Source organism: Kogia breviceps, chromosome 2, assembly GCF_026419965.1.
Source record: "Kogia breviceps isolate mKogBre1 chromosome 2, mKogBre1 haplotype 1, whole genome shotgun sequence".
NCBI classification, from domain to species: Eukaryota; Metazoa; Chordata; class Mammalia; order Artiodactyla; family Physeteridae; genus Kogia; species Kogia breviceps.
Genome location: NC_081311.1, coordinates 25,029,007 through 25,044,836, shown reverse-complemented (window position 1 = coordinate 25,044,836; position 15,830 = coordinate 25,029,007). Strand labels below are relative to the sequence as shown.

Sequence of the window (15,830 nt, the reverse complement as noted above, 5' to 3'; positions counted from 1 at the left end):
ATGGTAAGACACCCAGCTGGTATCAAGGAGACTTGCCTGGTGCAGGGAAAAACCTCCTCCACAAATGTCAGAATTGAAGTGTTCACTGTGAGTAGTAAAGGAGACTCATGGGGAAGAAAAACACAGTAGGGAAGAATTAGGCTTTTCCCTACATAGAAAAAGAAAATCTGAGTTTTTTTCTCTATACACACCCCCTAAAGCTGGCAGGCACCACTCAGTTCCAACCAAGAGGGTTTGCTGACTTGTGAGAACTTTGGTTCCAAAATTTCAAGAGAAAATCATAATCTGTATATTTATGAGAAATTTCTCAAATTTTAAATATAGGCAACACACATGGACCAAAAAAAACATAAATGTAGGTTGTATTCAGCTACCTTTACAACTTCTAGTATCAAGAATTTATTTTCAGATTTGCCGAATATTTACTTTTAAACCACAACATGGCTATAAAAGTGAGTTTAGAGAATTCATGGCTTTACGTGTTAAACTCAAAATGTCTTTGGTTATGTTTTATGAGTGATGAATAATTTTGAAAAATGATCACACAAAAACAGTACTTACTACTCAAATGCAAGACTTAACTAAGTATTTTCAAATCCTGCTTGTTTTCTGATCCAGGACAATCCACTCACTTTGCCTCCCAATTTATTTGCCTATAGAAAAATCACAACTCAACATTCAGAACTAAAGAAGCATGTTCAAGGGAAGCAAAAGGAGAGAAAGATGTGATAAATTACTTGCCTGCCGTGGCAAGGATCTGATAGAGACATTACCCACTTTATAAAAAGGTACAGTGTTGTCAACTCTGCCTTGAGACAGATTTGGCTATTCAATGGGTTCTTGTAAAAACGAAATTGAGACATAAAGAATACTGAGGAGAAAGAAGTGCCTCTCTTAGGGTTTTCCCTTCGAAAACTTCACTTACTAGCTTTACATTGCTCTTTAAGAAGGCAGTTTTTCAAAAACTGCAATATCAAGGATGTGTATGTCCAACGTTTCCTTAGTTGTTGACTTTGGGGAGTATGATGAGAATGGTCAGCTCAGGGGCACCTTGAGGCTTTGAATTCTTTTCAACAAAGGTACCATTATTATCAGCTATCACCAGGACATTGGTCATAGAACTTCTCTTTGACCCAGTTCTATTTAAACAGGCAATTCCATGACTTCCCTACATGCAACTACCCTTTTATTTACAGATAATGTGGCTGAAGGTATAATCTACACACTTCCCATATCTAAAAATTTCTTATTTTTGAGATTTCAATTGGGCATCAAAGTAATAGGAGCAAAAAGTGATAACATGACCTTTAAAATATATATATATATATACACACACACACACAATAGGCATGTTTTGAAATAGTAAGAGCAAATACAATTTTGGAAAATTGAAACATGTGGGAAAAGCTTGATATTTAAAAGAAACTCAGTGGGAAATCAAAGCACAGCGAATCCTTTCGAAATGCAAACAACCACTCCAAGGAAATTATATTGATATATGTAGAAAGAATGTTTTAAGTTAAGATGCACATATATACAGATGAACCCATTTGCAAGGCGGAAACAAAGACACAGATGCAGAGAACAAACATATGGACACCAAAGGGGGAAAGCAGGGGTGGTGGTGGTGGTGGTGGGATGAACTGGGAGATTGGGATTGACATATATACACTAATATGTATAAAATAGATAACTAATAAGAACCTGCTTAAAATAAATAAATAAATAAATAAATAAATAAGGAAGGGGAAAAAAAAGAACCTTCTGTATAGCTCAGGGAACTCTACTCAATACTCTGTAATAACCTATATGGGAATAGAATCTTAAAAAGAGTGGACATATGTATATGTATAACTGATTCAATTTGCTGTACAGAAGAAACTAACGCAACATTGTAAATTAACTATACTCCAATAAAACTTAATTTAAAAGTATTTTAAAAACAAACAAACAAAAGGATGCACGTATAAAGCCACTTAATTCACCAAACTGATCCAATCACATTATATGAATGCAAACAAAAATCCCCACTTCGTTGTGCTGTAATGAAGTCTCTTACTTTGCTTTGAGATAATGCTCCTCGTTACTTTTTTCGATTGTCCACACAGTCACTGCACTTGGACTTGACAAGCACAGCTGGTGCCAGTTCATGGGGTTAAAAGTCATCTGGCTCACATCTATACTGGGTTGTGATTTCTTGCACAAAATGACACCCGATTCCCAGTTCCTGAGAGGAAAATTGAGTTTGGTGAAAAATAATTCATTTGAACTTCGTATCTTGATAACATTTATCTAATTATTTGAAAACAATTTACATAAATTGAGAATTTATGATATAATTTATTAATCTATGATCTTAATATCAAATCTATAAATAGTTATGCTTATCATTATAGTGTGCCCTCCTAGGAAAGCAAAATAACTATTTAAAAATATTACTCTTCAATATTCTACTAAGGCTGTTTTACCTCATCAAATTTGGATTTGACCTGTTCAAATCTAGAAAATGGAATATATCATCACATTTGCTGAAAAGTAAGTGTAGGTACCTAAATCTCTTAGTACACATGAGTACTCCTCATAGATCAAGACGTGCTCCTCATAGATCAAGACGTGCTCCTCATAGATCAAGACACTGATGCCAGTAGAACATTTACTGAGCTTTTAAAATCACAGTACTAGTACCTTAAAACAGACTAAATCATTTACCTATTTGAGAGAATATCTTGAATGCCTATCATGAGCAAGTTCCTTTGCTAGATGACATATACAGAAAAAAAATTAATGTGAGCTGTCTGGCTCCTGAATGGAGCCAGAACTCCATTCAAGGTTGTGATTTGCGAATTGGAACTAATAGGTGTGGAGCTCGCCTTGTCTATCAGCTCCCTCCTGCTTCCACCTCTTTCCATCCCCGTCACAAAGGTCCCATCCATCAATATCAACAATTCTCTAGCTGGTATCACTGGTTCCCTGGATTTTTTGACTTTCTGCCTCAGATGCCTGGGAAAACCCATCGACCCTGGATGGATGCGACTGATAGCCTGGGCAGTTGAGAGAAAAGAAGAAAGATCACAGAACTATGTGTGTCAGTGACATTATAAACTCGTGGTTACCACCCCTGAGGACCCCTCTATACCACCTCCAATCCTGCTATGTTTCTCTGGTTGGTTTTCTCTCCTGGTCTCTAAAGTGCTGATTTTTTAATACTCCCCATTTTCCTGAAGCCTCAAACTCCTCCACCTCCTTCTTACTCTCAGTAAATGGCTTTGATTTCCACAAAGAAAACAGAGGCCATCAGCTGAGAATTCCTCCAAATTTCTGCTATCGAATGTAATGACCTGCCAGGATGTGTATCATTCTTTTCCTCTCCTCTTCTGTTACAATGAAGGCATATCCTTCCTCCGGCCTAAGGTCAATTTCACCACCTGTGCTCTGGACCCTACAGGTCCTGACTTCTTAGGAACGTTAGTTTATCCATTATTCCTTCTCTTCTGCATCTTCAGACTCTCCCTCTCTCCTGACTCCTCCCTGTCAGCACTTAAATTAAGCGCTCATCTGTACTATCTTAAAAAAGAAAAAAAAAAAAAAAACCCTCCCTCAGTCTCACCCTTCCACGTCTCTCTCCCTCCCTTCGAGCCAGACTTCCCGAGTGAGTTGTTCTAAACTCACCGCCTCCTCTTTCTCACGCCCACTCTCTCCTCATTCCAGGAAATCTGCATCTCATCACCACCATTCCATCGACAAAGCTGTGTGTCTCCAAGATCCACAGACATCCACTTTCACCTCAAACCCAGCAGTCACTTCTCAGTCCTTATCTAACTTCACTTCTGCAGGATTGGACTCTGCTCACCACAACTACCTTCTGGGATGACTCTTGGACTCTCTGTCACACAGCTCTTATGGGACACCCCATACCTGTCGGCCTCGCGCTGTTTCTGGGACCTGGACCACCTGTTCTGCCTAGCTGACTCGGTGGCCGTCCAGCAGTGTAGGCTTCAGCTAACTTCACGGGCACACCTCATGCCTGCTCCACATGCACAGGGCCATCCCAGGTTGCAATAAATCTGAAAGCGTGGTGGAGTTAATACCCTGGGCAGGGAAGCTTTGATCAGTAGGGTAACGGGAGTAGGTGGTAAGTCCCCATATCTTCCTCTCCCTTCCCCAGCCCCCTGTGCCATTGCCCAGGGACTGTCCATGTTCACAGTAGTCCATTACGGCCTCTCAGAAGACCACCCGCAGGACAGAACAGCCAAGTGGTGCCCAGTAAAGTAATGCGCGTTCACATTGGCTCTTCCCCTTCCCTGCCCCCTTTTCCAGCTTGCCTCCCACCTGGAACCTGACTCCCTCCTAAAGAAGTCTCTGGTGAGCTTTGGCCTCAGGCTCTGCTTTCTCTGGACCAGGCCGAGGCGTGTTCTGGAACCTGGAACCTGGAACCTTGAGCCTCGAGCCTCCCTGCCCTGTGACTGCTCCGTCTGAGATCCTGTGCCCGTCTCAATCCCTTTGGTTGGTCTTCCTCTAGGTTCTGTCTGAGGTTCCTCCGTAGGTGCTCTAATCCACTTTTCACACTTTGATTACTAATCTGATTTAACAGCTCCCAAATGTTAATCTCCAGCCCTCTCTCCTGTGCTCTGGGTCTGGCTATCTCGGACAGTGACAAATTGTGTCTCTCAACATCTGTTCTCCACTTCTTCCTCTGGGTAACAGAACCCCTTGTTTTTAGCCAGGCACACGTCACCCACAGTAAGGACCATATTTCCCAACTTCCCTTGTAGCTTGATTTGACTTGTGACTAAGCTGGCCAGTGGGGTCTAAGTGACAGTGGTGTGTGCAGCTCCCAGGCTAGGCATTCCAACAAATGTTTGTGCCCTTCCCCTTATGCTTTTCCTTTCCACATGGCTCCCCAGAACACATGGGCTGGTGCCCCACTTCAGACTAGAGATGAGGGCGACACGCTAGGAGCAGGAGAACAACAAAATAGGGTGGGCAGGTCCCAGACACTGGGGAGCCGCCAGGCCAGCCACGGGCTGCTCATACCTGGACTGCTGCACGGGAGGGAAAGAAACTTCAGTCTTGTTTAAGCCACCTCTTTAGGGTGATCTGGGTTTCTGTGACAGCAGCTGAACCTAAATCCTAACTGATATATCATCTGCCAACTAGACATCCCCATTTTTTTTATCTCAGGCACACTCAGCTGTCCCAACTCATCTTCCCCATTGCCTCGTCCAACCTCCCTCCACCCATGCTCTCTATATCTTTCTGAAAAGCATCACAACGTCCTCAAGTTTCCCAAGTCACAACGCTGGGTAAAACCCTCAACTGTCCCTCTCCCTCAGCACCACGCCCAACGTTCAGTCGGTCACCAAGCCTCATGGTGCTGCCTCCTAAACATCTCCTCCACTTTTCTCTGTCCCTATACTCACCACCCCGGTCCGTGCCACAACCATCTCTCATCTGGACCACCACAGCCTCCTAATTGATGTTCATGGCTTACTTCCCTCCGATATCCTTCCATGATGTGACTAGAAGGAGTCTCCTTACATACAGATCTAATCATGTCACATCCCTGGTCAAAATCCTTAATAGTCTCCCAATGTCTCTAGGATAAAGGACGTGCCTACTAGCATGACTTATACATAGGGTGAGTATCCTTCTGTATTAATTATTGATAACATACCCCTTTCACTCTCACAAGCATCCTGATTTGGATGGTAAATTACATGGTCACATATTTACAAGGCTGCTCATGAGCTGGCCTCAGACTGTCCCTCTGGGCTTGCCTCTCATGGCTGATCTCTTGTTCTCATCATCATGTTCTCTTAATTAAATCTGTAAACTCGCCATATTTTCAGACCTCATGGCCCTTGCACATGCCCTTCCTCTGCTTAGAATCCTCTTCCTTTTCCTCTTCACAAAGCTGATTCCTACTCATCCTTTAAGTATTGCTATGGTTGAACTGTGTCCCCCACAATTCAAGGGTTGATGTCCTCACCCTCAGTATCACAGAGTGTGACCTTATTTGGAAGGAGGGTCTTTACTGAATTAAATGAAGCCGTTTAGGGTGGCCCTACTCCAATATGACTAGTATCCTTATAAAAAGGGGAAATTAAGAGACAGATACACATACAAGGAGAACAGCATGTGAACACGAAGACAGTTATTCACAATCTGGAACAGACTGTTCCTCACAGTCCTCAGCAGGAGCCAACCCTGCTGACACCTTGATCTCAGACTTCTGGCCTCCAGAACTGTGAGACAATAAACTTCTATGTTTAAGCCACTCAGTTTGTGCTACTTTGTTAATGGCAGCCCTAGCAAACCAATACAACCATCAACAGGTGAGTGGGTAAACAAACTGTGGTACATCCATACCATGGAAAAGAAAGGAATGAACTATTGAAACACACAGTACACGAGAGAATTTCAAAATAATTGTGCTCCACGGAAGAAGCCAGACCAAAAATTAGAGTATATAATGTATGTGCAATTCTAGAAAAAGCAAAGTAATCCAGAGTGTGAGTAAACACATCAGTGGTTCCCTGAGGGCGAGGGGCAGGGCAACGATGGTGTACAGGAATGTGTGGTAAGAGCCAGTAAGGAAGGGTCTGAGGAGCAAAGGGAAACTTTTGCAGATGATGGATATATTCATTACCCTGATTATGGTGATGATTTTATGGGTAAGTCAAAAGTTATCAAGTTGTGTGTATGTGTGTGTGTGTGTGTGTGTGTGTGTGTGTGTGTGTGTGTGTGTGTGTGTGTGTGTATGAGCAGTATATTATATGCCAGTCATACCTCAGTAAAGGTGTTTTTTTAAAAAGTAACTCTGCATAAACTAAATGTTGTTCTCAGAATCTAGATTATTACATTTTTTTCCTGAGAAATGCTGGTATGCAAGGAGTGTCCTCAATCATTCGTGGAACATTCTGTATTTCCTCTTAATAAGACAAATTCCCCCCGAAGCAGTTTATATTATGGATGGAAGAGTGAGTGCAGCTTTGAAGGTGGCCACATGAAGTGACCCAGAAAAGACCAGGCATGTGTCTTATTCACAAGTATTTCCTCTACGGCTGGAAAATGGGATATAATGTTCCATTCTCTGAACATATAATTGTTCCAATGTCCCTAAAAACAATTACTCAGACTGAGCTCTAATATAGAGACCATCTTAATTTCATCATTAGTGGAAAATATGAAAATAATTCAAAGGTACCATTTGTTTTAAGAAAAGATGAAACTTTATGTACTTATCCATGTGTTCTGTACCTGACAAAGGAAATATTGTAACAGGTTAACAAAAAGAGAAAGACGGTAATTAATCTCTTTTAGCCTTTGCCCTGCCAATTTTCTGCCTGAAGGTAGTGACTATATTAAACCTTATGATTAGGACTTTTATTCCTTCCAATTTTCCTTGTTCTGGATTTTTCATGTATATGTCCTTTGATACAATCCAGAAGGACAGTATTAAAATGTGACCCAATGAAAGGAATTCTGCAGGAGGCTGCAACTTACCAGAGGGCCAGTTCAAATTCTGGGAGGGAGGAGTAACTAGCCAGGTAGGTGCCACAGTAACTGAATGAAAGTAAAGTGTAGTCCAGAAGAACATTGCCTAAAATACAAAATCCATTACAAGGATTTAATCATTATGTTCAGATTAACTATAGTCTTATAGTTTAATTTCCCTTATCTAATAATTTTTACGTAATTTGAAAGCATTTGGCTCCTGGAGTAAGAGATGTCTTCGTTGATTTCTAACACTATTAACAGAAAGCTATGAGCTAAGTTCAGATACATGTTTAAAAGATTTTAGAGTGAATTAAGACCACAAGGTCACTCTCTCTAGTCTTCAGTGCAAAACTGAGCATGCTGCACCATGTATGTCCCCATTTGGCTTGAAACGGCCCAAGAACCATAAAATATTCCATAAATATATGGAACATGGTAATTAGAAAAATTATTCAAACAACTTGAAAAACGCTGGGGAGTTGTAGTAATTCTAGCTTACTTCCGTATCTCTGACTCTTAGGCCATATCTGGCCCTTAGCTTTATCTTCCAGTTCTTGGAACAACTATAAAAGGTCTATTCTCATTTGTACCTACAGTTGAAGAAATGAAATGTGACATTAAAAGTCTTACAAACAACGTGTTTAAAATGTGCATCATGAGGATGCTAAAACAGGGAAATGTCGGCTTCTGACTCCTTGCATATGAGCCTCTGGTTTCCCCTCCTTTATCTGCTCTTCTTCAGTGTGGTTCCATAGATGCAAGCTTTGCCTTCTCCTATGTCTGTCTTTACATTCATGTCTTTGTATCAATTTTTACCCCCACCTTCAACAAAAAAGAACGCTATCAATTTCACTGCACTCTGCCTAGCAATTATGAACTTTAAAAAAATTGTGACCTTGATAAGCAGAAAAACCTCATCTTGGTTTTAAAGACACTTTTTAAAATGAATATTGAGATGGAAGAGTTTTTATGTTTTTGGTCGTTGGTAGTCTTGTGGTTTGGGCAAGTTCCATTGTTCTAATGAATATCTGTCTTTTTTCTTATTGTTTCATAAATGCTCTGAAAATGTTTGGTCATCCTTGTTCCAAATATTTTCCTCAGTTTATTATTTGCCTGTTAATTTTTCATGTATTTTTGATGTTCATAAGATTTAAATTTGTATGTAATCAAAAACATGTCTTTCTATTTAAAATTTTATCCTTCGTGTGAAAAGTTCTTTCCCATCCTCAAATTATTTCAGTTTTCTACATTTTTTCTACTTTTCAATGGGTCTGTTGTTTATAATGAACTCTTATTTTTGTTTGATATATGTTTTGATGTACAGTATGCCATGAGTACCTAACTTGATACTTTTGTTCTCATAGTTTTAATACCATTGTTGAATAATCCATATCATCTACTGTGTGTGTGTATGTGTAGGGGAGCATCTTCATCATGTACTTAGCTGTATATATTCTGGAGTCTGTCCCTAGCCTTCAACTCTTCCATTGATGGAGTGATCCCTGCACCAATACAACACTCTACATGACTATAGCACCATAATGCTAAAGAGGGCCCTCTGCCTTGGCGACAATCTCTTTCAAATTATTCCCATTCTCTACTTTTTGTTCTGGAAGAATATTCATTTCATTTAAGTACTCCTGGCTCTCTAAAACATACGATAAACCTATGAATTATACTCTGAAGATATCAGAAATATTTTGATAATAACTGGACTCTCCATGCAGGAATATGCCTCTCTATGTTTAAATATTTTATATCAGTGATTTTTGTAGTTTTCTTCATTAAGGTCAGTCACATGTCTTCTTTGGAGTATTCCTAAGTGTTTAAATCTTCTAATTGTATGGATATTTATTTTGAAACCGGCATCTTACTGAGCATTATTTTATTAGGCCCAGTACACTATTATGCATTAACTCCTTTCCCATAGGTATAACTTTTCAGTTTCATATTTGATTGCGTTGGCTAGAAACTCCACGTTGGTTTCAATATTAGTGGTAACAACAGGCATCCTTGATGACTTAGTCCTAATTTTATTATAAATGCCTTTAGAGTTTCATTATTCAATATTAATGTTGGCTATTGGTTTGAATTAACTTTCAATTGCTTGTACAGGCCTACAGCCAAATAATAAAGCTGGGGAAATTATTTTTAATTTTATTTTTAATTAAAAAAACTTTTTATTGGAGTATAATTGCTTTACAATGTTGTGTTAGTTTCTGCTGTACAGCAAAGTGAATCAGTTATATGTAGACATATGTCCCCTTTTTTAGATTTCCGTCCCATTTAGGTAACCACAAAGCATTGAGCTACCTGTGCTACACAGCAGGTTCTCATTAGTTATCTATTTTATACATAGTAGTGTATACATGTCAATCCCAATCTCCCAGTTCATCCCACCCCTCTCCTTGGTATCCATAAGTTTGTTCTCTACATCTGTGTCTCTATTTCTGTAAAGCTGCGGAAATTTTAAAGATGAAGGGTAGTTACGGTCCATGTACAGGCATACTTTGGAGATATGGGTTTGGTTTCAAACCACCACAATAAAGCAAATATTGCAATAAAGCGAGTAACAAATTTTTTTCATGTCCCAGTGCATATAAAAGTCATATTTACACTATACTGTAGTCTATTAAGTGTGCAATATTATTATGTCTAAAAAAATAATTTCCTTAATTTAAAAACATTTTATTACCAAAATATGCTAAGCATCATCTCAGCCTCTAGTGAGTCATAATCTTTTTGCTGGTGGAGGGAATTGCCTCCATGTTGATGGCTGCTGCCTGATGAGGGTGGTGATTGCTGAAGGTTGGGGTGGCTGGGGCTATTTATTGAAATAAGACAACAATGAAGTTTTTGCCACATCAACTGACTCTTCCTTTCATGAACGATTTCTTTGTAGCACACAATGCTGTTTGACAGCATTTTACCCAGGGTAGAACTTCTTTCAAAATTAAAATCAATCTTCTCAAACTCTGCCACTGCTTTATCAACTAAGTTTATGTAATATTCTAAACCTTTTCTTGTCATTTCAACAACCTCATAGCATCTTCACCAGGAATAGATTCCAACTCAAGAAGCCACTTTCTTTGCTCATCCATAAGAAGAAACTCCTCATCTCTTCAAGTTTTACAATGAGATTGCAGCAATTCAGTCACATCTTCAGGCTCCACTTCTAATGCTAGTTCTCCTGCTATTTCCACTATATCTGCAGTTACTTCCTCCACTAAAGTCTTGAACCCCTCAGTCATCCACCAGGGTTGGAATCAACTTCTTCCAAACTCCTGTTAATATTGATATTTTAACCTCTTTCAATGAATCACGAATGTTCTTTTTTTTTTTTTTTTTTTTTTTTTTTTTGTGGTACGCGGGCCTCTCACTGCTGTGGCCTCTCCCGTTGCGGAGCGCAGGCTCCGGACGCACAGGCCCAGCAGCCATGGCTCACGGGCCCAGCCGCTCCGCGGCATGTGGGACCTTCCCGGATCGGGGCACGAACCCGCGTCCCCTGCATCGGCAGGCGGATTCTCAACCACTGCACCACCAGGGAAGCCCCACGAATGTTCTTAATGGCATCTAGAATGGTAAACCCTTTCCAGAAGGTTTTCAATTTACTTTGCCCAGATCCATCAGAAGAGTCAGTATCTATGGCAGTCTTACAAAATGTATTTCTTGAATAATAAGACTTGAAAGTTGAAATTACTCCTTGATCCATGGGGTGCAGAAGGGATGTTGCATTAGCAAGCCATGAAAACAACATTAATCTCATTGTACATCTCCACCAGAGCTCTTGGGTGACCAGGTGCATTGTCAATAAGCAGTCATATTTTGAAAGGAATCTTCTTTTCTAAGCAGTAGGTCTCAATAGTGAGCTTAAAATATTCAGTAAGCCATGTTGTAAACAGATATGCTGTCATCCAGGATTTGTAGAGTACAGGCAGAGTAGATTTACCACAGTTCTTAAAGGCCCTAGGATTTTCAGAACAGTAAATGGGCATTGACTTCAACTTCAAGTCACAAGCTGCATTAGCCCCTAACAAGAGAGTCGGCCTGCCTTTTGAAGTTGTGTGTGTGTGGGGGGGGGGGGTTGGTATGCGGGCCTCTCACTGTTGTGGCCTCTCCCATTGCAGAGCACAGGCTCCGGATGCACAGGCTCAGCGGCCATGGCTTACGGGCCCAGTCACTCCACGGCATGTGGGATCTTCCTGGACCGGGGCACGAACCCATGTCCCCTGCATCGACAGGCGGACTCTCAACCACTGCGCCACCAGGGAAGCCCTCTTTGGAAGTTTTGAAACTAGGCATTGACTTCTCTCCTCTAGCTATAAAAGTCCTAGAAGGTATCTTCTTCCAATATAAGGCTGTTTCATCTACACTGAAAATCTAGTGTAGCCACCTTTATTAATTATCTTAGCTAGATCTTCTAGATAACTTGCTGCAGCTTCTACATCAGTACTTGCTGCTTCACCTTACACTTTTACGTTAAGGAGATGACTTCTTTCCTTAAACCTCATGAACCAACCTCTGGTAGCTTCAAACTTTTCTTCTGCAGCTTTCTCACCTCTCTCAGCCTTCACAGAATTAAAGCGAGTTAGGGCCTTGCTCTGGATTAGGTTTTGGCTTAAGGGAATATTGTGGCTGTTTGATCTTCTATCCAGACCACTAAAACTTTCTCCATATCAGCAATGAGACTGTTTTGCTTTCTTATCATTTGTGTGTTCACTGGAGTAGCACTCTGAATTTCCTTCAAGAACTTTTCCTTTGCATTCACCACTTGGCTAACGATTTGGTGCAAGAGACCTAGCTTCCGGTCTTTCTGGGCTTTTGACATGCCTTCTTCACTAAGCTTAATTATTTCTACCTTTTGATTTAAAGTGAGATATGTGCAACTCTTCCTTTCACTTGAACACTTAGAGGCTATTGTAGGGTTATTAATGGGCCTAATTTCAATACTGTTGTGTCTCAAGGAATAGGAGAGGGAGAGAGATAGGGGAATGGCTGTTTGGTGGAACAGTCAGAACATATACAAAATTTAGCGATTAAGTTTGCCATCTTATTCGGGTGTAGTTTGTGGCACCCCAAAACAAATACAATAGTAACATCAAAGATCGCTGATCACCATAACAAATATAATAATAATGGGGAAAGTTTGAAAAATTGCAATAATTACCAAAATGTGACACAGAGACAAGAAGTGAGCAAATACTATTGTAAAAGCGGTATCAATAGACTTGCTCAATGCAGGGTTGCCACAAACCTCCAATGTGTAAAAAATGCAGTATCTATGAAGCATAATAAAGCAAAGCACAATAGAACAAGATATGCCTGTAGACGGTTCCCAATGTATGAATGGGTTATGTTTTAAATGTTGTTTTAGTCTGTTAAGAACACAAACAAATTTCCCCACAAATAAAATGTTAAATTACAGTGAATATCCTCAGCAAGATCCAAACACTTCTTTGATCATAAGCTACAGAGCTGAGACCAGCCTCAAGCCTTCCTAAGCTTTCTGTCCAAGATGTGTTAAATGAGGGAATCATTACTTGGAGGCTCTAGTATATGTGCAACAGCCCAGCCTGGGTCAGCTGTATCTATGAATGAGTCAATAATAACTTAAATGGTAGGAAACATTGATTGACATTGTATATATGACATATATATTATATATATATATATACATTTCATACATATATATGAAATGTATTATATAATTACATATGTTACACATAATTTCATTTATTATCACCACAGCCTTAACAGTAGATACCATTATCCCCATTTCATGGATAAGGAAATTGAGGCTCAAAGACTTATCTTTAGTAGTTATACAACATCCATTCGGTTAGATTTTCCATAAATCATAAGGAAAGAAAATACTGTTCTGAAAAAGGTTTATGAACAACATTTAGTGCTCTAATAGAGTGTTCTAGCCCAGTGCTTCTCAAGTTTAACGTGCATATGAATCACCTAAGGAATCTGGTTAAAACACAGATTACAACTCAGTAGGTCCTAGATGACAGCAGAGTTTCTGCATTTATAATAAGCATCCTAGGTAACGGTAATGCTAATTGTAAGCAGACCACATATTAAGTAGCAAGGTTCTAGCCTACTTAATTAAATTCTAAGTGATCAGCCTGATTCCTTCCTTATAAATGTGTATTACCAAAAAACAAAACAAAAAACCCACCAAAACTGAAAAAACAATCCTTCAAAAAATAAAAAACTTCATTTAGAAGAGCTAGATCTGGTCACATCTTAAAACAAAATCCTTCAGTCATGGCAGAGGAAGGGTCTTGTAAGATACCTTTTAATTTGGTCCTTCTGGTTAATCCAGGAAAGTTGTATATGTAGATGAGGGGTCTCAGCCGCCGGTCAGAAAAAGCCACAACCTCATAAGGAACGTTAGTTGCCACGACACCCACAATTCCATTCATACACTGGAGTACAGTCTTTTTCTTGGTTTCAATATTAATAAATATTACGAAATTCCCACAAGGGTAGCAAATGGTGCTGTCATTGACAAAATGAACATTCTGCTTGGGGAATCCTTGCACCCACCTTAGGGAAAAGATACATCAACATCAATAAAATACATTTCAAATACTTTTTCTTTCTTTCTTTTTAAACAAAGTAAACAAAAGATCATCAAAAATTTTGAAACATATCTATTCTCTTTTCTCCCCCTTTCTGCCCAAACACACAAGGTTGCTGTGAGACCAGTTTGAGTCCAGGCACTACAGAAACTTAAATGCCACCTAAAGTTCCATAGGTCTCAAGAACCTTCTTCAGAGAGCTTTTCCAGTGAAGCACAACCTCTGTTCAAACTTGAAAAAATCTCAGAAGGATTTCTGGGGTCTTGTATACTTGGAAAAGAAAAAGTAAAAACAACAGAGAGAGAAAAGAGCTTGATCCTAATTGAAAACAGGGTGCATCCTGGTCCTTACCTTTAAAATTAGTTTTGGTTTTTAAAATAAACGTTAAAAAAACAACTTTGAATAGGACTGCCTGCTTTATGGTTGTGAGTCCAGTAGGGAAATTGCTTCTTTACAAAGATGGAGCATGTGTAGCCATATTTTAGATCTAAAATGTAGAGATAAATGCAGAAAGTAAAAGGAATAAGTCAACATGAGTGAAAAGATTAGAACACAAAAGTAACATATTTTTAAGTAAAGAGTGTTTGGTGAGTGTAAGCTAGACCAAGGAGAGAGAGACTGAGAAGAGGGGGAGAGTCTACCTCTATTTAAATAGTAAAGATATGTTTAAAGATGGTGCAGAGGGCAAGAGAAAGACACTGGTTTGGAGGGAAACTTCATGGGAATGGAGAGTACAGCCAGGACTGGTGGAGGATGCTGTGTGAACATAGTGCAGCTAACACTCTAGAATGTGGAAGGAGAGCAATACCAGCTTACACCTGGGCAGCGCTTTATGCTTTTCAAAGGCCAGTATAAGTGCAAACAAATCCAGAGTCGGTGGATAGGAGATAGAAGGAAGGGATTGATGGCCCTAACTTCGGGGAAAATCACCAAAGACCACTAGGATGGGCGGAGGGCTGTCATTGGGCTGGCGGTGGGGAGTGGGGAATATATACGAAAGTAAAACGAATCACTGAAGGTAATAACCAAAAAGAGGAGGCAGAAATGGAGAGTGGAGGAGAGCAGTACTGGGTAAGCCAGCGAGGGTTGGGGTCACAGAATAGTGAGGGACGGAGGAGGGGCGTGGAAAGAGCTGGAAATGTGGTCAATGAATAAGGGGACGGGGGGAATGGAGAGAAGTCACAGAGAAAGGAAGTCTGCAGGAAGGCGTTGGGGGTTGAAGGAAAAGAGGTCGAATTTGCGTGAAAGCAGGTCTACAGGGATGGGAGGAAGCGGAGGATAGGGAGAGGATGCAGTTCTGAGGGAAGAATTTCCACTAGACAAGTCAGTCGCGGAGCCGCGAACGCCGCACCTCACGGACAGGGACGCGCCGAGGGCGACGTTGTGGGCTTCATCTCGCTCCCGGCTTTGCGCCATGGGCCGTGTGTCTCTCAGCCGGGCCCGGGGCAGCAAACGCCGGAACCAGGCCAGTGTCTGCAACGGTTACACCGAGGCCCCTGGCTGCTAGGTTGCCGGTCTCCACTGTTAACACCGTATCCGGGAGACCGCAACCCCTGCGCCCATTGGCTCTGTCCTTTCAGCTGCTCCCTCTCGAGCCAAGCGGATTGGTGGAAGCGCTGACGGGTATTGACCAATGGGAGAGCGGAGAGCGAAGCGAGGGGCTGGCCCCAAGGTGAGTGCTGGAGTGGCCCAGTACGGGGCATATAATTACAAAGTTAATAAATATCAGTAGCAGACTTT

At 40.6% G+C, this 15,830-nt stretch overlaps 1 protein-coding gene across 1 annotated transcript in view; it reads right to left on the bottom strand.

Annotated features, from left to right (window-relative positions):
- Positions 1-15,611, bottom strand: part of CFAP43 (cilia and flagella associated protein 43) — a 105,459-nt gene extending 89,848 nt beyond the window's left edge. Inside the window, exons 1-4 of the mRNA XM_059054358.2 lie at positions 15,442-15,611; positions 13,802-14,055; positions 7,507-7,603; positions 2,060-2,227 (exon numbers count right to left, since the gene is read on the bottom strand). Coding sequence (XP_058910341.1) covers positions 2,060-2,227; positions 7,507-7,603; positions 13,802-14,055; positions 15,442-15,506 — 584 coding nt within the window. The 5' untranslated portion in view covers positions 15,507-15,611. The remainder of the gene's footprint in view (positions 1-2,059; positions 2,228-7,506; positions 7,604-13,801; positions 14,056-15,441) is intronic.
- Between the last annotated feature and the right edge of the window lie 219 nt (positions 15,612-15,830).